The 25,485-nt window shown below is 32.2% G+C and overlaps 1 protein-coding gene across 3 annotated transcripts in view; it reads right to left on the reverse strand.

The window, feature by feature from the left end:
* The window catches only part of LOC126889954 (G-protein coupled receptor Mth2-like), a 595,837-nt gene that overhangs the window by 517,782 nt on the left and 52,570 nt on the right, over window positions 1-25,485 (reverse strand). The window contains exon 1 of one of the 3 annotated variants that reach the window (XM_050658718.1): window positions 24,287-25,043. The exons of 1 other annotated variant lie outside the window; for it this stretch is intronic. In XM_050658718.1, the coding sequence (XP_050514675.1) occupies window positions 24,287-24,851 (565 nt within the window). In that variant the 5' untranslated portion in view covers window positions 24,852-25,043. Of the gene's footprint in view, window positions 1-16,206; window positions 16,926-24,286; window positions 25,044-25,485 lie in introns of those variants that run through there. One more of the 3 variants, XM_050658714.1, reaches the window with a different exon arrangement.

A 25,485-nucleotide genomic window follows, 5' to 3' on the forward strand; every position in this document is an offset into this window, starting at 1 on the left:
GACATCAAAAATGCCCCATCCACTGTTAAGGTGGTACCAAATACTATTGACTATTATATATGGACAAATAGTCCACAGTATTTGGTGGTATCTACGTTAATTTTGCAGCTCAGTAATGACATGAAAATTATTTTTTTAAGAATAATATTGTGGAGTTTTTGTGATTAAAAATATGTAGAGGTAGAGGTACTGATACTAATTTATTTTAAAATAAATAATTATTTCTCATATTAGGTCCGAAGTTATGTACCTATGTTTAATATGTTTCACATATAAAATAAATAATTATTTATCATATGTCTGAAGCTGAATTTTGATTAACAATACTTTCTATATTTTTAACACTTTATTACATTCCAATCCTAACTTTTAAAGGTATAATATTTTCCATAAGATATATTTCATTAAATTTAAACACAATTTACATGTATTACTCATAGCGACATCTATGAGTCAAAGGAAAGTAGAAATCTTCCTTTACATTTCTCAATAGAGATGTCTACACAATTTAAAAATCAACTCAAGTATACTTTTTACCCTTTTTGTATTTTTAGAATGAAAACCACCAAGAAAATAATATTAGAATTTTTGGAAGTAGGTACATACTTGAAAATTTAATTTCACCTATACAACAGCTAATATTAGTATTATTTTGTTAATGATTTTAATTAAAGTAGTGCCTAGGTTATTACCTACCTGACCGTATATTAAATTATTAAATAATGTATCTACATTAATCCATCTTGAAAGTAGCGGGTTTAGATAATAGAGACTTTAGAATCATATTATATAACTTATATTATAACCAAACTGCTAACGCTAAAGTGGATGACCAATTTACAGAAGCAGTCTCCATAGATAGAGGAGTGAGATAAGAATGCATTCTGTCCTCGACCCCCGATATTATTTAATATTATACTCTGAACATAATATTCGAGCAAGCGCTGAGAGAACTACAGGAAGGCGTATTGGTTAACGGAGTGCATTTAAAGAACATCAGATATGCCAATGATTTATGTAGTAGTTTTTGCAGCAACACATTCCTTAGGCTACGGCTCCACGGGCCAGAAATTGACGCTAGCAGTAGCAGTAAAATGAACTTAAGGTTCCGCGGAACGGAATGGGAATAGCCGAACTGAACCGACTACGCACAAGTCCTATAGTCGGTACAGTTCGGCTATTCCTATTCCGTTCCGCGGAACCTTAAGTTCCTTTTACTGCTACTGCTAGCGTCAATTTCTCGCCCGTTCGCTATGGCTCCACGGGCGACAAATTTACGCTAGCAGTTAGTAGCCGTAAAGCGTAAAACGAACTTAAGGTTCCGCGGAACGGAATGGGAATAGACAGGGCCGCGTTTAGGTCAATTGACGCCCAAGGCAATTCTCTAGTAGCCGCCTTTCAAACATGTACCTATCATTTATGCAAAAAAGATTGCAGAAATTTTTATTTAAATAAGAATACACTAAAAATGGATTTAAACTACGATGTTTATATACCTATAACAGAAAAAATCGTCACTCCAGTTCGATCACATCAGAGAATTATTTTCAAAAAGACTTTTAAAAAAAAATTTTCTTAACAAAATCGACAAAGTGTTAACACGTTCTTGCGTCATACTTGATTTAAAATTCTTTTTAATTCTTGACATTTTCGAAAATAACGTTTCAGCGGACACGTTGGCAACTGGGATGCACAAATAAATGTGCAAAACAATGTTAAAATTAGGGAAAATATCTTTCAATCCACTTGGTGCACTCACTGAAGGTTTTTACCTCCGATTTCGTTGAACCTCATCGATTTTCATGAAAATTGGTGAGTAGTTACAGGATAGCTCAAGGTACAAAGGTGACATGATGCCAACTTGCGCTTTTACCACCGTGGTGGATGCCACCCCTTCTCAGGGGTGAAAATTATTATTTTTTAAATAATACCATAAATCGATAGGACAGAGAGACAAATTATAAGCAAAATTTGTTATATAAAGTTATTAATAAAAATCAATACTTTTTGAGTTATTAAAGATCAAAGATTTTATTTTTTCGTAAAAAGATGCATGTTTTAAAGCTGTTTTTTCCTTAAAAAACCACCCTTAATAACATTAAATTTTTAGAAGTAGATAATTTAATATGTCTATACAGAAAAAAAGTGGAATTAAAGAATTACAAAAACATTTATTTACACAAAAATACGAATTTACAAATATGTACAAATCACAAACCATTATATACTCATAGACGTTTCACGTAAATTGTCAAGGTCAAGACAGCAAATTAGTTACCATTCCAATCCAGAGATGTCGCTGTCAGTCAATTCTCTTGTCATATTTAACAACTGACAGTTGACAATTAAATTAATTTATTGTTATTTACTTTTTATTTTACAGTTTGTGGCTTAATTATTTTATTATAGTGGTGTTACGTTTTTAATTGAATTTACTCACAATTTTAATCAATTGTGTTAACCTCCTCCCCGTTTTTATGAGTAGAATGTTTAGTTTACATTGATCATCCCGTGTTGTGTTTCTCCACATTTAAAAAAACAATATAATAGATCCTGAAACAGTTTATTCCAATAGACAAATGTGTCATCAACATTTCGGGCCTATATATTTTTGGAACTTTGTAAAAGATTAGAAGGTAATATTTATCTAAACAATCATCCTACAAGATTCTTTCAAAAATTTTCATTCAACTCAATATTACACATCAGTGGTTTCATTTGACACATGGCAGTAATGTTTAGCATTTTGAAAACAAATTGCAATATTTGAAGTTTTCACTAAAATATTGAATAAAGCATTGAATTGTCTTTCTGTTGTTTAAATTTCCTGCGAAATTTCATCAAAAATCCATAAAAATTTATAATTTAAAATTCCCACGTAACTAAAATTTGTCAATTTAGTTCCCATTCCAATCAAGAGATGGCGTTAACTCGATCCGAAAGATTAACATGGTCGTGAAACGTCTATGAGTATGTATGGTTTGTGGTACAGATACAAATACAAATAGTTTTTTAGTCATCTTCCAGTATACGAACCGGTTCTGTGGTATTATACATACTTTGAAAATGATCCATAAGTGGACTATTCGAATTTCTCGAAAAAAAAATTCTTTTTATAAACATAGGTCCTTTATTTTTGGCGCTAAAAAGTTTTTTCAAAAACGATTTTGTAGGGGTTTTGAAGAGCTATACGACTGTGTAAACTAAATTCCGTAAGATCCGTTAGTTTTTAATTGGGGTGGGTTTAAAGGGCTCGAATATGGGGATGTTTGCTCGTAAATAGAGGTTTCAAACAGCCATATCTCGCTAATTTTTGATTGTAATAAATCTATGTACACGGAAATTTTAGCTATTAAAAAGGTACAATTTAGTACTCCATCATTTTTTTCGTATTTCCAGTATTTTCGGAAATATTTTGAAGTAAACAATGAAAAATACAAAATTGCAAAAATCAATTTTTTTTAAACTCCTATTTTTTTTTAAAATAGGCCATTTAGATAGGTCATACTTCTTGGTTTTATTGATAATGCAAATATAAAAGGAATTACCAATTTTTAATTAGGAGGATAGTTAGGGGGTTGTTTTCACTGATTTTTTCGTAGAGAAAAGCAGGTATGTACCGACATTTTTTTGATCATAAGTCGCTCAATTTTCATGCTAGAAACTTTTTATTATTATTTTTTGAAAGGTCTAATATTACACTTCAAAAATATTATTTAAGTTTTTCTCGAAAAATGCAAAGTTTTCCCGTTATTTGGCTTTGAATATTGCAAATTATGCATTTGACGAAAAAAGCTAATTTTAACATGACGTATACTTAATCTAATTTACTTAATGTTGCACGTCATCCGCGTCATAGTCCGTGAGGTCACATGATACCAACACGAAATATTTAGGCGGTAGGTCTGTTCCTTTTTAGAATCATTTGCCAGAGTACACGGGAATTACAGCCACTAGACATATTTTATTATATACGCGTAGAAATAATATTTAAAGATCTCTATCAATGTTAACTTAAAGAAATATACAATAATATGTTTCATTTAATTTGTATAAATGGATTATAAAGCGTTTTTATGAAGACATTTTTGTTCGGAACACACTGTAGCTGTAATCGAACGAAGGTGACATTTTATAATAAATTGGTAACATTTATTTGACAGTTGCGGTGATGACACTTCATATTTGTTTATATTCTTTATTACTGTAAGTATTTGTTTTATTAAATATTTTTATTATTTACTTTAACGTAAGATTATAACTTAATTCTTGTTTTCTATTTCTAAATTTTTTATTTATTTACATTGAAAATTAATTTGTTTTGTTGTATAATCCATGTTTACAATAATTATGTGATCTATTTGATTTAAAATGGATTCAGGATTTTTTTATTCTTTTTGGCAACTATGTCAACTTCGATCTCTGTCAATGATAATGACGTGCAACGGTAAGTAAATTAGATGAAGTGTATCTCGGTTTGCATTAGTCTTAAAGATATTATATAAAAATAATTTGATTTGTGCTACTAAAAGATACAATTTTGATGTCTACAGTTTTTTTGATTAAATGCATATTTTTCGAGGTATTCTCAAAAAACCCTCTAAAAAAGTCGATTTTTTTCGTCGAAAAACTGTTATTTTCAAGCGCGAATAACTCGAATAATATTAGTTTTACGAAGAAAATGTAAAAACATCCTTGGACTATTCTCTACCTTCTGTGAAAATTTCAAGTAAATCCATCCTGGACGAAAAAATTGCTATAGTCCATTCTTTCACGGTTTTTGCTCTAAATTTTAAAGAACCGCTTGGTTTGACATGAAATTTGGCATACGTATAGCTTACATGTCAAAGAACAAAAGTGATATTGTGCCGATGTGTGCTTTTTCCCTGGGGGTGACCTTCACCCCCTCTTGAGGGTGAAAAAATATATGTCCAAAATAAGTCCGGAAATGGGTAAACTGACTAATTTTAAGTAACTTTTGTTCTATAGAGCTTTTTCGCCAAGTCAACACTTTTCGAGTTATTTGCGAGTGAATATGTTCATTTTTCAACAAAATAACCACATTTTTGGACGGTTTTTCGCAAATAACTCAAAAAGTAAGTATTTTGTCGAAAAAAACGTTCTTAGCAAAAATATAGCACATAAAAAAGTAAAAAAAAAATGGTGTACGCGTTAGGTCTCTGGATCTCGTAGAACCAGAGTTATAGCCAATGAAAAATAGGTTCATATTCACCAAATTTCAAATAGAATCTTTCGACGTGAAATATCCAAAAAGTTAAGCACTTTTTGGGGAAAACCAATTTGAACTTTTTAAAGTGTTTAAAAAAAGCTTTATTTCTGTTTTTACAAAAAGTTTCTAGCATTAAATTTAAGCAAGTTACGCTCAAAACAAAGTTGGTCCCTTTTGTTTTTGCAAAAAAAATCGGGAAGACCACCCCCTAATTAGCAACTTAAATGAAATTAATCGTTACCGCTCCACAAATTATTTTACTTATGTTGTGTTTATATGATCTGTAAGTTTGATCGAGTCAAAGTGCTTATTTTTAAAACAATTTGGTTTCAAAATAAAATTTTTAAAAATTTAAATTTTGAAAAATATGCTTTTTTTCAAAATAACTTAAAAATTGTTAGGGATACCAAAAATCTCGAAAAACAAAAAAAGTCAGATTTGCTTTTCTGAATATCATGTATTTTTTTGTTTTTCCGTTAGACAAACATTTATTAAGATTTGGTGTTTCTAAATTTGCATACATTCGTGATCAGTGACTCGTTCAACCCCTTTTAACTACACCCCTTTCAATAATAAGGACTTTGAACCGATGAAACTTGCACATCATATAAACAATATATACACGAGTCAATAAACTTGTGAAGTCGTAACGATTAAGTTCATTTAAGATACTAATTAGGGTGTGATTTTCTCGATTTTTTTACCAAAACCAAAAGGGACTAACTTTATTTTGAGCGTAACTTGTTTAATTTTGATGTTAGAAATTTTTTGTATTAAACAAAAATGAAGCTTTTTTTAAACACTTTAAATAAGTTGTAATGAATTTTCCGCAAAATGTGCTTCATTTTTGGTTATTTCAAGTTAAAGTATTCCATTTGGAATTTGACGAATATGAAACTATTTTTCATTAGCTATAACTCTGCTTCTACTAGGTGCAGAGACGTGATATATACACCATTTAAATTTTTTACAGGCTATATTTTGCTAAAAATATTTTTTCGACAAAATACTTACTATTTGAGTTATTTACGAAAAACCGTCTAAAAGCGTGGTTATTTTGTTGAAAAAATGAACATATTCACTGTCAAATAACTCGAAAAGTATTGACTTAGTGAAAAACCTCTATCGAAGAAAAGTTACTTAAAATTAGCCAGTTTATCCATTTCCTGACTTTCTTTGGACGAATATTTTTTCACCCCCAAGAGGGGGTGAAAACCCATATCGGCACAATATCATTTTCTTTGGCTTGTTAGCTATGTGTATGCCAAATTTCATGTCAATCCAAGCCATTCTTTAAAATTTAGAGGTTTTGCAATATTTTACCGTTAAAGAACGGACTACTAGTCAAAATGCTTCATTTCCTCAAATATTGGTACAAACACATCCTATTATTTTCCCACCATCAAAAAAATAATTGTCCCTATCGAATGATATTCCATTTTTAGTAATTGTTTGATTTTTTTTGTTAACTACCATCGGTTATATCGACCGTTGAGTCTTTTGAACACTGCAAGTCTTGACAAACACAAAGAGAGCAAAACAAAGAAAAACTTATCAAAAGTCCGTAAATACATGGTATCTAGTATGACACAATTGAAATATTTCGAATTAGTCTTTTTCAAAACGGGAATAGAAAACCATAATCACTAATTCAGTTAGAATAAGTTATTTTTAATTTCAGTTACAGGTAAACGTGTTTTTGAAGGTAGACCAGTAAGGATCTGTTTTTAGGTGGATGTGAGAGGTGGCATTCAGATTTTTGCGGATAAAGTTAGGCGATAACTTCGTTAATAATAATTGATTTATGCTTCTTCTCAAATATGCCCGGAACATTAATAAAAAAATAAAATATTTAAAAATTTCAAAAAATTTCGTTTTTTTTTCTACATTTTTTTGCTTATAACTTTAAAAAGATTCATTTTGGAAGAGAGTCGTATGGGAATAAAACAAAGATAATTAAATTTTCTATCAGATGCGATTGGTTAAAAATGTCTTAATTTATCAACCTTGCTGCAAAATAGCAATAAATATAAAATAAGGGGGTAAAACAAGCCTGTCCTTATTCAATGATTTTCCATCACTTAGGTTGCACTTGGAACCTTCCTAATTCGCTTAGAAAATTTTTGTAATGTGCTAAAACCGTACACCAAATTTCATTAAAATTGACTTACTAGATTTTGAATAATAATTTTGCAATCTAAACTTTTTTTAAAAAATTAAAATTTTTAAAAATCTATCACAACAAAAGCTAGAACATATAAAGTCACATATTTATAAACATATTTGTCAATTTTTTTACATATAAAGAAGCACTCCACCTATCCAATGCACAGAACTAACATCGGATTGGTTAAGCAGCCTCAGCAATGTTTTAAAGTTATAAACAATTTTTTGGCTTATAAACAAATTAGTCCTGTGGCCAGGAGGGGATGTACGTGCTCCTTTATTTAGATGGACTTACCCAAGATTTTTATGTATTTTTTGACCCGAGAACACGATTTTTTTGGGTAACAGTTGATCTGGATGTCGATAAGATTGTTATAAACAAAGGACTTGAGGAATTGCATAACATCGAGTTTTCGCAAAATAAAACATTTTTTTGTATTTCTTATACAGTCAAATTATACCGGTTTTAATTATTTGCATTGCTAAAAATAAATTTTTTTATTATTAAACAAAGCTATTTGTTTATAAGCCAAAATTTTTTTATAAGTTTAAAACATTGCTGAGGCCCCTTAAATAATCCGATTTTAATTCTGTAAAGTGTATTAATTAGGTAGAGCACCTCTTTATATGTAAAAAAATTAGACAACTTCTAAATAGTCTACTTTTTGTTCAGAAAGATTTTAAAAATTTGAACTTTTTAAAAAACATTTAGATTGCAAATTTATTATGCAAAATATATTAGGTCGATTTTAAATTTAAATTTGATACACGGGTATGTTACAAATAATCTGCTAAGCAAATTACTAAGGTTCTAAGTGCCACCAAAGTGGTTAAAAACATTGAATAACAACAGGCGTATTTTGCCCCCTTATTTTGTATTTATTGCTATATTGCAGAAAATTTAATACGTTAAGACATTTTTGACCAGTCGTATATCATACAAAATTCAATTATCTTTATTTTATTTTTGTACGACTTTGTTCCAAAACGAATCGTTTTAAAGTTATAAGCAAAGAAAGCACAAAAGAATCGACGTTTTTCGAAATTTTTAAATATTTTAATTTTTTTATTAATGTTCCGGGCATATTTGAGAAGGAGAATAAGTCAATTATTATTACTGAAGGTGTCACCTAACTTTATCTGCAAAAATTCGAATGCCACCTTTCACATCCAAAAATAGACGTTTTTTCACAGATCCTTACTGGTCTAAGGTGGCATTGGACGTTTGAATAAAAAAAGTGAGGACTATCACCTGGAAATGATCGTCATTTTCTTAGTTTTAAACAGGGCCTACCACTAGGCTCGTGAGGCCCCTGCCTCGGGTCCGCATTTTAATGAGGCACGGAAAGATCACGATTTTTTTTTATTACGATAACAAAATAAATTTTCAAAATTCTTTCATTTTACGAACAGCAAAAAGTGATAAATGAAAACAATAAGAGTTATATTCATAATCAACTGTACCATGTGCAACTATATTTTTATTAAATAATTGATACATTCAAAAAAGTTATTATTATTATTAATAGTTATTTAACCAACAAGTGTATTAATAAGGGCGATTAACAATTGAGATATTAATGTTCGAGGTTGTTAATCGCCATTTTATTTCACGAGTTCGTTACAAAACTTTTCCGTCGACCGTACTTTTCAGAAATAAAGATATATCCATCTTTTGATTTTTCAAATACACAGAATTTTAAACAATAAAGTAAATAATGACATACAATGACAGATAGTACTAACAGCGGCTACTTGATTTTAAATTTTTTAGTTAGAATATAAATAGGTATATGTTTGGTTGCCTACACCACAGGTCACTGCCAATCACAGAGCGTTTAATTAATTTATGCAACCAATGTATGTTGTGTTGCCTATAATGAAATCCTTCATTAATAGAAAATCATTCATTAATAGGGGTCATTAATCAATGACTTTGAGGGTGTTAAAATTGATCATAAATGGACGGTCGACGGAAAATTATATTAAGGTGCCCGAAAATTGTGTAGTGCCTCGGGCAGGTCCGTGAACTTAGCCCGAAAAAGTCGGGAAAAAAAATGCGATTGATGCCATTCGTTTGTCCATTGATTGTCCACGTTTGTCCACCATTTTATTTCGTTAGTCCACCCATCAATTCTTTTTTATAAACAAAAATTTTTTTTCGGGCTAACTTCACAAATTCACAAATTCACAAATTTTCGAAAATTTAAAAAAACTCTTGCTATATTGTTTGTCCATCGTTTGTCCATGTTTGTCCACCACATAATTATTTTTGTCCACCCTCTGAAACAACCCCCTGTTAATTGTAATTATTTTTTTATTTCTTAATTCTGGCTAACTTCACGTTCTCTTAAATGGGCATTTAAACGTTAATTCGGGTGCAGAATCACAACTAAGCGTTTGTCCACCCCTTTGCAGCGTTTGTCCTGTCCGTTAAAGTGCGAAACAACCCCCTCGTTAATTGTAATTATTTTTTTATTTCTTTATTCGGGCTAGCTTCACGTTCCCTTAAATGGGAATTTAAACGTTAATTCGGGTGCAGAATCACAACTACCCGTTTGTCCACCCCTTCGCATCGTTTGTCCAACCCCTTAAAGTGCGAAACAATCCCCCTGTTAATTGTAATTATTTTTTTATTTCTTAATTCGGGCTAGCTTCACGTTCCCTTAAATGGGCATTTAAAAGCTAGCCCGAATTAAGAAATAAAAAAATAATTACAATTAACAGGGGGGTTGTTTCGCACTTTAAGGGGTTGGACAAACGCTGCGAAGGGGTGGACAAACGGGTAGTTGTGGTTCTGCACCCGAATTAACGTTTAAATGCCCATTTAAGGGAACGTAAAGCTAGCCAGAATTAAGAAATAAAAAAATAATTACAATTAACAGGGGGGTTCTTTCGCACTTTAAGGGGTTGGACAAACGCTGCGAATTGGTGGACAAACGGGTAGTTGTGATTCTGCACCCGAATTAACGTTTAAATGCCCATTTAAGAGAACGTGAATTTAGCCCGAATTAAGAAATAAAAAAATAATTACAATTAACAGGGGGTTGTTTCAGAGGGTGGACAAAAAAAATTATGTGGTGGACAAACATGAACAAACGATGGACAAACAATATAGCAAGAGTTTTTTTAAATATTCGAAAATTTGTGGATTTGTGAAGTTAGCCCGAAAAAAAATTTTTGTTAATAAAAAAAAATTGATGGGTGGACTAACGAAATAAAATGGTGGACAAACGTGGACAATCAATGGACAGACGAATGGCATCAATCGCATTTTTTTTGCTGCGAAGGGGTGGACAAACGGGTAGTTGTGATTCTGCACCTGAATTAACGTTTAAATGCCCATTTAAGAGAGCGTGAAGTTAGCCCGAATAAAGAAATAAAAAAAAATTACAATTAACGAGGGGGTTGTTTCGCACTTTAAGGGGTTGGACAAACGCTGCGAAGGTGTGGACAAACGGGTAGTTGTGATTCTGCACAAGAATTAACGTTTAAATGCCCATTTAAGGGAACGTGAAGCTAGCCCGAATTAAGAAATAAAAAAATAATTGCAATTAACAGGGGGGTTGTTTCGCACTTTAAGGGGTTGGACAAACGCTGCGAAGGGGTGGACAAACGGGTAGTTGTGATTCTGCATCCGAATTAACGTTTAAATGCCCATTTAAGGGAACGTGAAGCTAGCCCGAATAAAGAAATACAAAAATAATTACAATTAACGAGGGGGTTGTTTCGCACTTTAAGTGGTTGGACAACCGCTGCGAAAGGGTGGACAAACGGGCAGTTGTGATTCTGCACCCGAATTAACGTTTAAATGCCCATTTAAGAGAACGTGAAGTTAGCCCGAATAAAGAAATAAAAAAATAATTACAATTAACTAGGGGGTTGTTTCGCACTTTAAGGGGCTGGACAAACGCTGCGAAGGGGTGGACAAACGGGTAGTTGTGATTCTTCACCCGAATTAACTTTAAAATACGCGTTTAAACGGACGTGAAGTTAGCCCGAATTAAGAAATAAAAAAATAATTACAATTAACAGGGGGGTTGTTTCGCACTTTAAGGGGTTGGACAAACGCTGCGAAGGGGTGGACCTACGGGTAGTTGTGATTCTGCACCCGAATTAACGTTTAAATGCCCATTTAAGGGAACGTGAAGTTAGCCCGAATAAAGAAATAAAAAAATAATTACAATTAACGAGGGGGTTGTTTCGCACTTTAAGGGGTTGGACAAACGCTGCGAAGGGGTGGAAAAACGGGTAGTTGTGATTCTGCACCCGAATTAACGTTTACATTCCCATTTAAGGGAACGTGAAGCTAGCCCGAATTAAGAAATAAAAAAATAATTGCAATTAACATGGTGGTTGTTTCGCACTTTAAGGGGTTGGACAAACGCTGCGAAGGGGTTGACAAACGGGTAGTTCTGATTCTGCACCCGAATTAACGTTTAAATGCCCATTTAAGGGAACGTGAAGCTAGCCCGAATTAAGAAATAAAGAAATAATTACAATTAACAGGGGGGTTGTTTCGCACTTTAAGGGGCTGGACAAACGCTGCGAAGGGGTGGACAAACGGGTAGTTGTGATTCTTCACCCGATTTAACTTTAAAATACACGTTTAAACGGACGTGAAGTTAGCCCGAATTAAGAAATAAAAAAATAATTACAATTAACAGGGGGGTTGTTTCGCACTTTAAGGGTTTGGACAAATGCTGCAAAGGGGTGGACAAACGCTTAGTTGTGATTCTGCACCTGAATTAACGTTTAAATGCCCATTTAAGAGAACGTGAAGTTAGCCCGAATTAAGAAATAAAAAAATAATTACAATTAACAGGGGGTTGTTTCAGAGGGTGGACAAAAAAAATTATGTGGTGGACAAACATGGACAAACGATGGACAAACAATATAGCAAGAGTTTTTTTAAATTTTCGAAAATTTGTGGATTTGTGAAGTTAGCCCGAAAAAAAATTTTTGTTTATAAAAAAGAATTGATGGGTGGACTAACGAAATAAAATGGTGGACAAACGTGGACAATCAATGGACAAACGAATGGCATCAATCGCATTTTTTTTCCCGACTTTTTCGGGCTAACTTCACGGAGCTGCCTCGGGCCTGATTTGAAGTAAAACAGGTTCTGGTTTCAAACCACTTTACCTACTTTGAAGGAAAATGCGGTTATTGTTTTGCATAATAATAATTCATAAAATCATGGTGCATTTTAATATTCAGGAAAAATAGATCGAGTTCACACGACAGCTTCAAAAAGTCTGAAATTATAGATTGGCCGAATTCGAGAATTACTCCTTTTGAAGATTCGCTTCTTAATGTGCAACTATTACTCATTGCCAAGGAAAATAAGAAACATTAGATATGATTAGTACATGTGGTTGACGAAATGGTTAAAAGCCAAAACAAAAGCGTTTTGAGACTGCCTTCATATCATTGCGAGTTAAAGGAGCCCGCAACACTCGGAAAAATGGGCCCGGTCAAATTTAACGAAAGTTTGGTCACTGATAGTTCTCAGTGCGTAGATTAACAAAGTCCATGGGACTTGCGTCTGAAAAACTATTATTCTGAAGCTATACAGCAGCCTTCAGAAGTTATTGGATTTAGGTGCTTGGTTTACGGTCAAGTGGTGCACTAATTCACGGTCAAGTGAACTAAAATATTTTTATTATTGAAATAAGAGAGACTCATTTTCTTCATGAATATAATGCGTGTGGCATATAAATTCGTAGTCAAAAATAGATGCGTCGTATTTTACTCTTCAGATAACCTCCGAAAAGTCTTCAGAAAACTGAAGAAGTGCGACAGCAAATGTGCTGCTAGAGCGACATATAAGAATTATTATGTTTTTATGAATGCTTCGTATTTATCCGATACCAATATAGCTGCAGTACCGCCTTATCATTAGAAAACTACTGAACAGTGGCAGATCAACGGGGTGGGTAATAGGGGCATTATCGTTGTAACACGCTCCAGAAGAAAAAAAAATATATTAGCTGACATGAAACTTAAACTACAAGCAGACAAATTAAACCCAATTAACTTGACAGTTAGGAAAATTAAGGGAAGTTATTGCACGTAAGTTATTACCTACGTCTTTTATGTAGTTTGAGTTTTTGAGTCCCATCCCCCCCATCCGTCCCCCAACGAAAGTTGTCTAGATCGCCACTACTAATGAAGCGCCAAACTGAGGATAGTGAGGAACAACCATAACAAGTGCTGCAAGCCGCGCAAGGCTCGTTGGCATATTTAATGTTATTTAGACATATTCTATCTATTCTCCGGCATATCTAATGTTTTAGACACACTCTATTTTGCATGCGTGAAAACGTGAGATGTCTTGTGTTGTTGTTCCTCAGTTTTCTGATGGCGCTTAGCAGAGACATTTGCTTTGAGGGAGGAGGGGGGGGGGGTTTCCTATTAAACACCAACCAAAATACACAAAATCGATAAACCCAAACTACATAAAAGACATATAGATAAAATAGATAATCGAGCGTTTTCAAACTTTATAGACATTAGTCTATGCGCCAAATAGAGGTCACCGTGTCCTTTTTAATTCTGATGGACAAACTCAACGGTTTCTTATGGATTTTTGGCTGCTGATTACGAATTTCGAGGGTGAATTTCGATCCGAGTGGTCAAAAAATTGTTATAAACAATTTAATTGTTTATAAATTGTTTATAAGACTCTGGCTCATAAACTTAAAGGGATAAAAAACAATGTTTCAAATAAAATTTATTCGTTAATAAAAAACGAAGAAAAAACGTTTACTAAACTTAAATCTAACAATTAGAACTCAAAATATTGTAAAATTAGTGCACAATGCAAATGGAAAATTGCAAAGTAAGCATTTTTCAAAGCTTTATCGATCGTAACTCGGCTTCTACGCATGCAAATGAGCCTTAGAAGGTCTCATTTTAAAGCTTCATTAAAGGGCTTCCAAACAAAGTTTGTTAAATTACTTGGTCTGCATATGTTTTAAAGTTATACCCATTTGAAGTAATAATTTTCTTTAAAAAATTGTACATTAATTTGCTAATAAGGGTTTCAAGCAAATTTAAGCTATAAACATTTAAACTTTAATTAACAATAATAATAGAAACTCAAAAGGAACATTTTGAGCTTAAGAAAATGTTTGTAAGTTTATTTTTGGCCAATATATCGATATTTTAATAGTGCGCTTTGAGGTGCAAGATCGGCTAACCGCGTAAAGGTTCACGCGCTAACTTCTCGATGCAAATTATAATTTCTATGTATATATACGTTATCTTCATTTTTCATTTTTGAAGATCCTAATAAAACTTTATCATATAATTCTTATAATTAAATCATCATACTGTACCTCGTATCACCTTTCATATTTTTTGTATTAATTGAGAAAAAATAACATTAAAAACTAATATTTCAGAAATAGAACTAAAAAGTAAGTTGATATTATTTATTAATACTATTTTTACAAACTTTTTGTTTCATGCATCTGAATCGAGATATACAGGGAATCTCATCTACAGTCGGAAAAGAATACCCATGAACGAACATAAAAAACGCGCTGTATTTTCCTGTCACCGTGTCACAAAGAAAATTGTCCAGTGCAAGTACATGTAACAATAATTATTACATGTACTTGCGCTGACCAATTTTTTGTGTGACACGGTGACAGAAAAATACAGCGTGTTTTATATGTTCGTTCATGGGTATTCTTTAATTTTTCCTACTGTATTTTACATCTGCATAAGTTCTTAGAGCAATTTTTACAGTTACATGGTGGTACTAAGTCTGTTCTTGTAGGCAGCACAACTAAAACTTTCTGGGGCATCAGAGTCTAATTATCTATATGATATAGATATAATCTATATCCTAAAGATATCCAGTGGATAGTATCGTAAATATAGTAAAGGCACGTCAATTTTGTGTATTCCGCCACAACATAAATGCTCGTATTATATGAAATGATGATGCTGCAAAATAATTCGATACATTTTTATATGGATATCACATATTGGCTCATTTGTATGCGTAGAATCCGAGTTACGATCGATAAAGCGTCGAAAAATACTTGACTCTGAGCCGATGTTGCGCCTCATAGCGCGCCAATAAAATACCGATATTTAGACCAAAAATAAACTTACGAACATTTTCTTAAACAAATTATTTCTTTTAAGTTCTTCTATCATTATTGTTTATTAAAGTATAAATGTTTACAGCTCAAATTTACTTGAAACCCTTATAAACAAATTAATGTACAATTTTTTAAGAAAATTATAACTTCAAACGGGTATAACTTTAAAACAAATGAAGATTAAGCAATTTAACAAACTTTATTTGAAAGCCTATTAATGAAGCTATAAAATGAGAACTTCTAAGGCTCATTTTCAAGCGTAGATGCCGAGTTACGACCAATAAAGCTTCGAAAAATACTTATTTTGCAATTTGCAATTTGCATTGTTCACTAATTTTACAATATCTTGAGTTCTAATTGTTGGATTTAAGTTTCGTAAACGTTTTTTTCTTCGTTTTTTATTAACGAACAAATTTTATTTGAAACATCCTTTTTTATCTCTTTTAGTTTATGGGCCAGAGCCTAATAAACAATTTATAAACAATTAAATTGTTTATAACAATTTTTTGACCACTCGCATCGAAATCCACCCGCGAAATTCGCAATCAGCAGCCAAAAATCCATAAGAAACCGTTGAGTTTGTCCATCAGAATTGAAAAGGACACGGTGACCCCTCTGGCGCCTAGTCTACATTATTTTAGAGAGATTTTTAAATTATTAAGCTGAAACGACATAACCTAAAACACTTACCGGTTCCGTTAATATCTGCTTGCATTTTTTCTTGTTCATTATCCGAAAATTCACACATTAGAGCTGAAGTTTCACTACCATTGCCAGTTCTAAACACATCAATACAGTACTGTTCTACAGTGTACGAAGCATCAAAATCAGAATAATACAGCTGACCATCATTCTGCATCATAATATAATCGTATGATTCTGCTTTAATGGGATAATGATTTTTGGGACAACTTCTGCCAAATATTATGAAGAAATCAGACAAAACTGTATCGTTTAAAGGGTCCGTACCGTTAAAGAAGTTTAAATCGATCGTTTCATTTCGTCTATGTGTACACGTTTTGGATACCATCATCTCGTTTTCAACACAGCACTTGCGAATACACCTTTTAATGTTACAAACACATCCTCTTATCCTTCCACCATCAAAAAAATAATTGTCCCTATCGAAGGATATTCCATTTTTAATAATTGTTTGATTTTTTTGTTTACTACCATCGGTTATATCGACCGTTGAGTCTTTTGAACACGGCAAGTTTTGACAAACACAAAGAGAGCACAACAAAGAAAAACTTATCAAAGTCCGTAAATCCATGGTATCTAGTATGACACTACGAAGATAATTGAAATATTTCGAATTGATCTTGTTGAAAACGGAAATAGATAACCATAATGACTAATTCGATATTTTAGTTGGTTTCTGTATTTAGGAAATTCATCACAACCACAAAGAAAGATGTAAGCGAATCAAGTATTTTACTCTACAAGTAGGTAATTCAGTGGGAAATATATGATAAATTTTAGATATAAGATATTATAAACCGCTGATAAAACAGATCTGCGTTTTACCGAGAAAAGTATTTCATGTTATCCAATCGATTAAATGTATAATTTAAAATGTTTTAGGTATATAAATATAACTGCATTATCAGTGTTTTACATATGTACTTGACATCAAGTATTCACTCCTGGGGAATACGTACTAATGGACAATTTTTTAATTTAATTAATTAACTAATGTACTGTGAATCAAAATAATAGAAGCAGTACGTAAGTAAAGGTCACGGTTACCGAATGGGGAACAAAGAAATCCAAATATGTTATGCAGACGATGCCGCATTAATCGCCGTGACAGAAGAAAATTTATTAAGAAAACTTATTAAATTTCTTAAGGTAGATTATGCAATTTGCAAATTTTTTTAAATTTTGCTATAGATTGTTACTGTTTTTTGTTTCACTTCATTATATTTTATTTATATTGACGATTTATATCATTTTAGTAAATTGTATTTGTTATTTGTTATTGTTCTTATTTATGATTTAAGCGTTGTATATAAAATTGTTAAATTTTTTATGACAATAAAGCATATTTCTAAATTCTAAATTCTAAGACAATCTCCAAAGATTAACACACATCTTCAATACAGCAGCCAAGGAATACAATCTGATAATATCAGCAGAAAAAACCAAATGTATGACAACATCTAAATATCCACTATAGTACATTCTTTCACGGTTTTGCTGTAAATTTTAAAGAACCACATGGATTGACATGAAATTTGACATACGCATAGCCAACATGTCAAAGAAGAAAAGTGATATTGTGCCGATGTATGCTTTTGCCCAAAATAAGTCCGGAAATGGATAAACTGACTAATTGTAAGGAACTTTTGTTCTATAGTGTTTTTTCATTAAGTCAATACTTTTCGAGTTATTTGTGAGTGAATATGTTCATTTTTTAACAAAATAACCACGATTTTAGAGGGTTTTTCGCAAATATCTCAAAAAGTAAGTATTTTGCCGTAAAAACATTCTCAGCAAAAATATAGCCCGTAAAAAGTGAAAACATGTAATAAATGGTGTATGCATGAGGTCTCTAGACCTGGTAGAAGCAGAGTTATAGCTAAAGAAAAATAAATTCATATTCGCTAAATTTCAAATAAAATATTTCAACGGGAAATATCCAAAGAATGAAGCCGTTTTTGGAGAAAACTCATTACAACTTTTTTAAAAGGTGTAAAAAAATCTTTGTTTCTGTTTTTATAAAAAAAAGTTTCTAGCATCAAGTATAAGCACATTAGGCTCAAACTAAAGTTGGTCCCTTTTGAGAAAAAAATCGGGAAAATCACCCCCTAATTAGCAACTAAAACGAAATTATTGGTTAACCTTTTACAAATTGCTTCAGTTATGTTGGGTTTATAATATGACCTGTAATTTTAATCGATTCAAAGTGCTTATTTTTGAAAAAATTTGGTTTTAACCTTTAACTACCCGCGCATCAAGTTATGACATAACTACACGCGTGGCGTACTTTGTACGCCACAAGAAAATACACTTAAAAACAGCGGATTTGTGTAATTTTTTTTTAAAGTACAATTAGTTGTTTGTTATAAACCTTATTCGGCATCAGCGAATACTTGGGGTTCCTTCTGAGTAAGCCATTTGGGATTTATAACAGGAATCTGATTCCATGATAAATAAAATTACTAATAAAAATTTTTTTTGTATGTGATTTTCTACATGAGAAAAAATATTGTTTATAAAGAAAAATATATTTTGTGCCATAATGACTTAAAGAAAATTGAAAGATGTTCTTATATTACTACTTAGATTACTATAATTGTGGCGTATATTGTCCACTACGGAAACAACAAATACTAAAATGTAAATTACGATCTTCCCAGAACGCCGATTATAACGAAACTAAAACCAATTGTAAAGCACATTCCAGTGATAGGTTAGGTAAATAAACAAGGTCAAAAATTAAATTTTTAAATATATTTGCAGTAGAATTTTTCCATCTGGCGTACAAAGTACGCCAGCGCGTGTAGTTAAAGGTTAAAGTAAAATTTTTTTAAAGTCAAAAGGCAGATATCGAGCACTGAATTTAATTAAATCTCTAATAGGGCAAGATTTAATTAAATTCAGTGCTCGATATCTGCCTTTTGACTTTAAAATTCATTTATTCGAGCATTCAACCATTTCCTAATTTTCCAAGTTAAAGTAAAAGTTTAATAGAGAAAATTAAATTAGAAATAGACATCAGCAAATGCAAGACGATGAAAATAGGTCAGCAGGAGCAGGAAATTGAAGGCGAAATACGGGTGCTCTGTAAAGGACACGAATTGGAGAGTGTGACGGCCTACGAGTACCTGGGCACGATAATATCGAATGACGGAAAGCTAGACCTAGAAATTGCAAATAGGACAAAGAAAGCAACAAAAATATACTATGCGATTAATAATACGATACTGGGAAAAACGGAAATTAGCCAGGAAACAAAAATACATGTATATAATACAATCACAGTACCAACTCTTCTATATACAAGCGAAACATGGGTCACAAATAAAAGACATGAAAGTGCCATAAATGCAGCAGAAATGAAGCAGCTGAGAAAAATAGCTGGAAAGACAAAGATGGACCGGGAAAGGAACGAAAACATCAGAAACGTGCTAAGTCAGGAACCAATAGAGAAAAAAATTGAAAAAGAAAACTGAATTGGTTTGGACATATAACTAGGATGAACGAGAACAGACTAGTAAAGAAGGTGATAGATGCCAAAAGACAGGAGAAAAGAAGAAGGGGCAGACCTAGAAAGGGGTGGATGGAACAAATCGAGGAAATCGGGACAAATAGAGGAAAAACAGTGCAACAGATGAAGGAAATGGCAGGCGACCGGAAGGCGTGGAAGAAATGGGTAAAAGATGGATAGGTGATACCAAAGTCCGACTCTTATAGGGCATAAGGATAACGAGAAGAAGAAGAAGTAACATTTTTAAAATTTTTAATTGTGAAAAAAAATGCTTTTTTCAAAATAAATTAAAAATTATTCGAAATACCAAAAATCTTAAACAACAAAAAATGTCACATTTTCTTTTCTAAACATTTTGTATTTTTTGTTTTTCTGTGAGATAAAAATTGGTTAAGATATGGCTGTTCAAAATGTTAAGTAAACTCGTGTTTAGTGACTCCTTCAAGCCCTTTCAAAAATAAGGACTTTAAACCGAAAAACCTTACAGATCATATAAACAATAAATACGCGACTAAGCCAACTTATAGGCGTAACCAGCGGGGGTTTTGGGGGTTATAACCCCCCCCCCCCCAGTGGGACCTACTTTGAGCTCTATACTCTTAACACCATTGTGTGTTGTTGACAAATCAAGCCATTTTGAAGTTGTAACCCCCCCCCCCCCCTCTTAGGATCGCCCGTAGTGGTTACGCAGTTGAATGGAATGTGAAGTGGTAACGTAACGATTGAGTTCATTTGAGATGATATTAGGGGGTGATTTTTCCGATTTTTTTACCAAAAAAGGGTCCAATTTTATTATGAGCATAATTTGTTTACTTTTGACGCTAGAAATTTTTTTATAAAACAATAATAAAGCTTTTTTAAACACTTTAAAAAAGTTGTAATGAGTTTTTCCCAAAAAGTGCTTCGTTTTTTTATTATTTCACGTTAAAATATTCGATTTAGAATTTGACGAATATAAACCTTAGCTATATCTCTGCCTCTACTAGGTCTAGAGACCTAATATACAGGGTGTCCAGAAACTCCGACAAACGAAGACAGGAGATTCCTTACATAATTTTAAGATAATTTAACCCAATTCACCTAGTCCGAAAATGCTTCCTAAGGGAGCTAGAGCTCTTTAAAAATGGCGTCATGTAATTAGTTTTTCTTAAATACCTCCAGAACGCTTCTATTTGAAAAACTAAAATTGGTATGCATATTTACTTTCCAGAGATGAATCGATTCCATCCATTGCGAATTTCTAGTACCGGTCATAGGCGTCCGTTTTGGGTAGGGCAACGGTTATTTTATCGCATAACTTTTTTGCCTTCAACTTTTAAGCATTTATGACTATGGATTATTAAATTGTGAGGGTTTTTAGTACTAAAAGGTGTTCTTGCTTCAATTCGGTAGGACACACCGTTTTCTAGGAAAATCGACTTGAAAGTTTTTCATTTTTTAAATTTGAAAAAATATTGAAAAAATATTTAAAAAAACAAACGATGTATTTTACCAACTTAAAGCAAGAGTAACTTTTAGTACTCGAATACCTCATAATTTAATAATCTAGTGTCAAAAATGCTTAAAAACTAAAGACAAAAAAGTTATGCTATAAAATAACTGTTGACCTACCCAAAACGGACGCCTATAGCCGGTACTAGAAATTCGCAATTAACGAAATGGATTTATCTCCGGAATATAAATAAATGTACCAGCTTTTGTCTTTCTAAACAGTTTTTCTTAATTTTTTTTTTAATTCAAAAAACGAAAAATTTTCAAATCGAGTTTTCTAGAAAACGGCCTATCAACTTAAAGCAGGAGTACCTTTTAGTAGTAGAATACCTCACAATTTAATAATCCAGAGTCAAAAATGCTTAAAAATTAAAGACAAAAAAAGTTATGCGATAAAATAACCGTTGCCTTACCCAAAACGGACGCCTATGATCGGTACTAGAAATTCGCCATGGATGGAGTAGATTTATCTCTAGAAGATAAATACGCGTAGTAATTTTTGTTTTTCTTAGTAGAAGTGTTCTGGAGGTATTTAACAAAAACTAATTACAAGACGCCCTAGCTCTTCAAAGAGCTCTAGCTTCCTTAGGAAGCATTTTCGGACTAAGTGAATTGGCTTAAATTGTCTTAAAATTATCTGAAGAATCTCCTGTCTTCGTTTGTCGGTAGAGTTTCTGGACACCCTGTATACAACGTTTCTATTATACTTAGTGTGACCAACTCCAATTTAGTCAAATTCGGGACAAGACTGAAAAAACTACCTAAAATCCGGGACTTTTCAATGAAAATCGGGCCATTTTTGTTTAAATATAAAACTTGATTATCATCACTGTATAGATTATTATTTAACATTTTTATGTTAACAAAATTTTTTTTGATGGAATGGATTGTAATGATAATTACATTTTTGTTAGTTTTTGACGTTTTGACTTACAATCCGGAAATCGTTCTCTAAAAATGAAAAATTAGAAAATCAACTAATGTTGAATTTCCATGTAAATTGAACCTTGGGTTAAAATAAATTATCATTCTTTGATATTCATGTTTTTTAAATCATCTTTTCAGAAGACAATAATTAAAATACAGAAACCGGAAAAAGTCCAGAGTTTGAGATTTCGTAGAACTATAATACGACGATATAAAATACGACGTTTTGAATGTGGTATTAATATAACAGTCTAGAAATTATAGGCTTTTTTTGTCCCACCAATTCAATTTGATGTGAATTCTTAGAAGAATAATGTCTTAAAAATTTCAAAATGGAATATGATAATTCGGATGGTCCGGAAGCCTTGTCCGGGACGCCGGGACACGACTTCGTAATTCGGGCCATGTCCCGGATTTTTCGGGCTAGTTGGTCACACTAATTATACTACCTTTTTACATTCTATATTTTTGTTAAGAATGTTTTTTTCGACAAAGAACTTACTTTTTGAGTTTTTTGCGAAAAACCGTCTCAAAACATGGTAATTTTGTTGAAAAATTACGATGTAGCGAAAATAATTATGGTACCATAACCCAAATGAGGTCTCATCATACCGTCCGATAAGTCTTAGCAATTCTTTCAAAGTTAAAAAGGGAGAACAGAAATTACTGCCTGCTAGGAAAGATCTCAAATATCTCGGTATCTACATAGATAATCACCTGCATTGGAAAAACATATATGATCCAAACGACTACAACTGGACGTACTTTACAAGAAAATGTACTGGTTTATGAATCGAAAGTCAGATTCTTTAAGTATCCAGAACAAACTTCTTCTCTCTAAAACTGCTCAGAAGACTAAATAGGTTGGATCCTTTAGATCTCTCCACTAGATAGAAGTTACGTATTTTTGTAAATGTCAGAAATGTGGTAGGGTAAACTAAATGTAGGTGAAGGGTGCTGGCAATTGAGGGGTGTAGCTTCCACTGGTCATTTTTTCTATCTCTGTTATATTGTTTGTTGTCATATTGATCAAAGACTATAATAAATAAAGGAAGAAGTTTAAATACAGAAAAAGGTTGCTCAAATAGGTGGTCCATTGGATCCACTCTACACACGACTATTTTACCACATCAATGTATTTTTGCTCGATTGGCCACATATCTGGATAAATTAAGTTAAATAATATTTCTCTCCAGTACTATACAGGGTGTCCCGGAAAATAGTGCGTTCCTTTAAGGTATGGAGAGAATACAGAATTTGGAACAAAAAAGTCCTATACCATTTTTTTCTAAAGTTAACCGTTTCCAAAAAAAAGTTAACATTGTTTTCCATATACCTGTATTTTAATGTTTGGAAATTTTAATAAACTGGCAACATCGTACGCACTACGGCATAATAACATAATAAGAACTCGTTTGTGATTGTGATTAACAGTATTTAAAATAATCCAACCTAATAGTAGGTAATACTTATGTATTTACTATTTGTTTACTAAAATTATTTTCTTTTGAAATGTATTGAAATACCTATTGCATAATTTTAAACGAATTACACATCTTTTAACATAAAAACACATCTTTTAACTAAACTACTATTATGTATTTAGTAAGGTTTAAATGGGTTGAATGCTGAGTATTTCTGAGGGCTTTAACTGAATTACATAGTTGTTTTAATAGTTTACAGTGGAACTTAAATACACCAGATAATGTCTCAGTAATTTGTTTACTTGTGAACTGAAATAACTAAGTTGTACTTACTTGAAAATAATTAATATACCGAATAGATGTTTCAAGTAACCTTTCACAAACACCATTCATAGGTAATAACATAATAGGTAATACACTCACTATTCGAAAACATTTTCGGCATTGACACTAAACAGGATTCTTTAAAACTATCTGTTTACGATCATCTTCTATCTATTTACATGGGACTGTCTATGCTTAAATTTGCGTACCGCACATAGTTGTCAGATTTAAATTTGGATACCAAAATACATTTTAATTTTTTGGTCAAACGGTTGCATTTAGAAAAAAATGTTATAAGAGTTTTTTGTTCTACATGGTGCCTTCTACCTATACCTTTAAGGAACGCACTATTTTCCGGGACACCCTGTATAATATAACAATATTTACTTACCGTTTCCTTTAACGACACGTGCTTCCTTCGGTTCAGGAATGTCCTCTTCACAAAGTAGTGCTGAAAATCCCCCACTAAAGTTTTCAACGCAATAGTTTTCAATATCATAAATATTTTCGTAATAATCTTCTGCATAATAAACTGTCCCATTGCTTTGCACAAAAATATCCAAATCCGATTTCGCCATTATATATCCATCCGGACACTGTCTACCGTACACAACATGAAAATCATCCAACTTTTTTTCAGATATTTTAGTCATTAGGTTGAAAATTGGAATACGGAAATCACTAAGAGGACCTTGTTCACAATTATCACCAACCAGTCTTTGATCTCGATCACAACACTTTCTTAAACAAGTTTTAATGTGACAAACGCACCCCCAAACTTCATGGCCAACCTCCATGTAGTCAGTTACGTTGTAGTTAAGCCCATCTTTCTTTATAACATCGTTTTCTTTAACTCCATCAGTAATATTGACAGCTAGATACATCGGACACGGTTGACCATCAGAAAAATAGCACAGGTTTATTAAATAAATAATTAAAGTTATTTTGATCGTCATGTTGGTGCAGCACTGTGAGTGAGATTGCAATGGAAGTTGTTAAACAAGAAACTAATCATTAACTACTTCCGTTGTTTTTAATTTAATCTAAATGTAGGTACGTTAGCAGGAGATTAATAAATGTTGTTTTCCGTATAATAGGAATATATAGGTATATTTGGTATTCGTTGGTGGCTTTACCCGGTATCCGACACTTTTAGTAATCAAAACTGGTATCTACATTTACTTATATATTTCCCTTATCTTGCGTTATCATCCGTTTTACAAAATTTCGCAGATATGTGATTCATGTCTGTCTTGTCTGAAACATACGGATATCAATCGTATAATCAAATGGATTGAAATATCCCCTGACTCTAAACGATAAACATCCAAATGTATTATTAGCTTTTCTAATATACTCTGGGCTAATTAGCAAAATTTATGGAAAAGTTATTTACCAGCAATTTTATTGCTTGAATCGAATTATAAGATCCTATATATTAATAATATAGGTATGCAAAGTCCGCAGATAGTGTGCTACTTTTTTTATAAACAAAATGGCGCCGACAAATCGTATTTTTTTCAATTATTTCTCTATAACTCCGAAGATTTTAACTTTAAAACAAAAACACGCAAATAAAAATTCACCGCA

Source organism: Diabrotica virgifera, chromosome 8 (assembly GCF_917563875.1).
Source record: "Diabrotica virgifera virgifera chromosome 8, PGI_DIABVI_V3a".
In the NCBI taxonomy this organism is placed as follows: Eukaryota; Metazoa; Arthropoda; class Insecta; order Coleoptera; family Chrysomelidae; genus Diabrotica; species Diabrotica virgifera.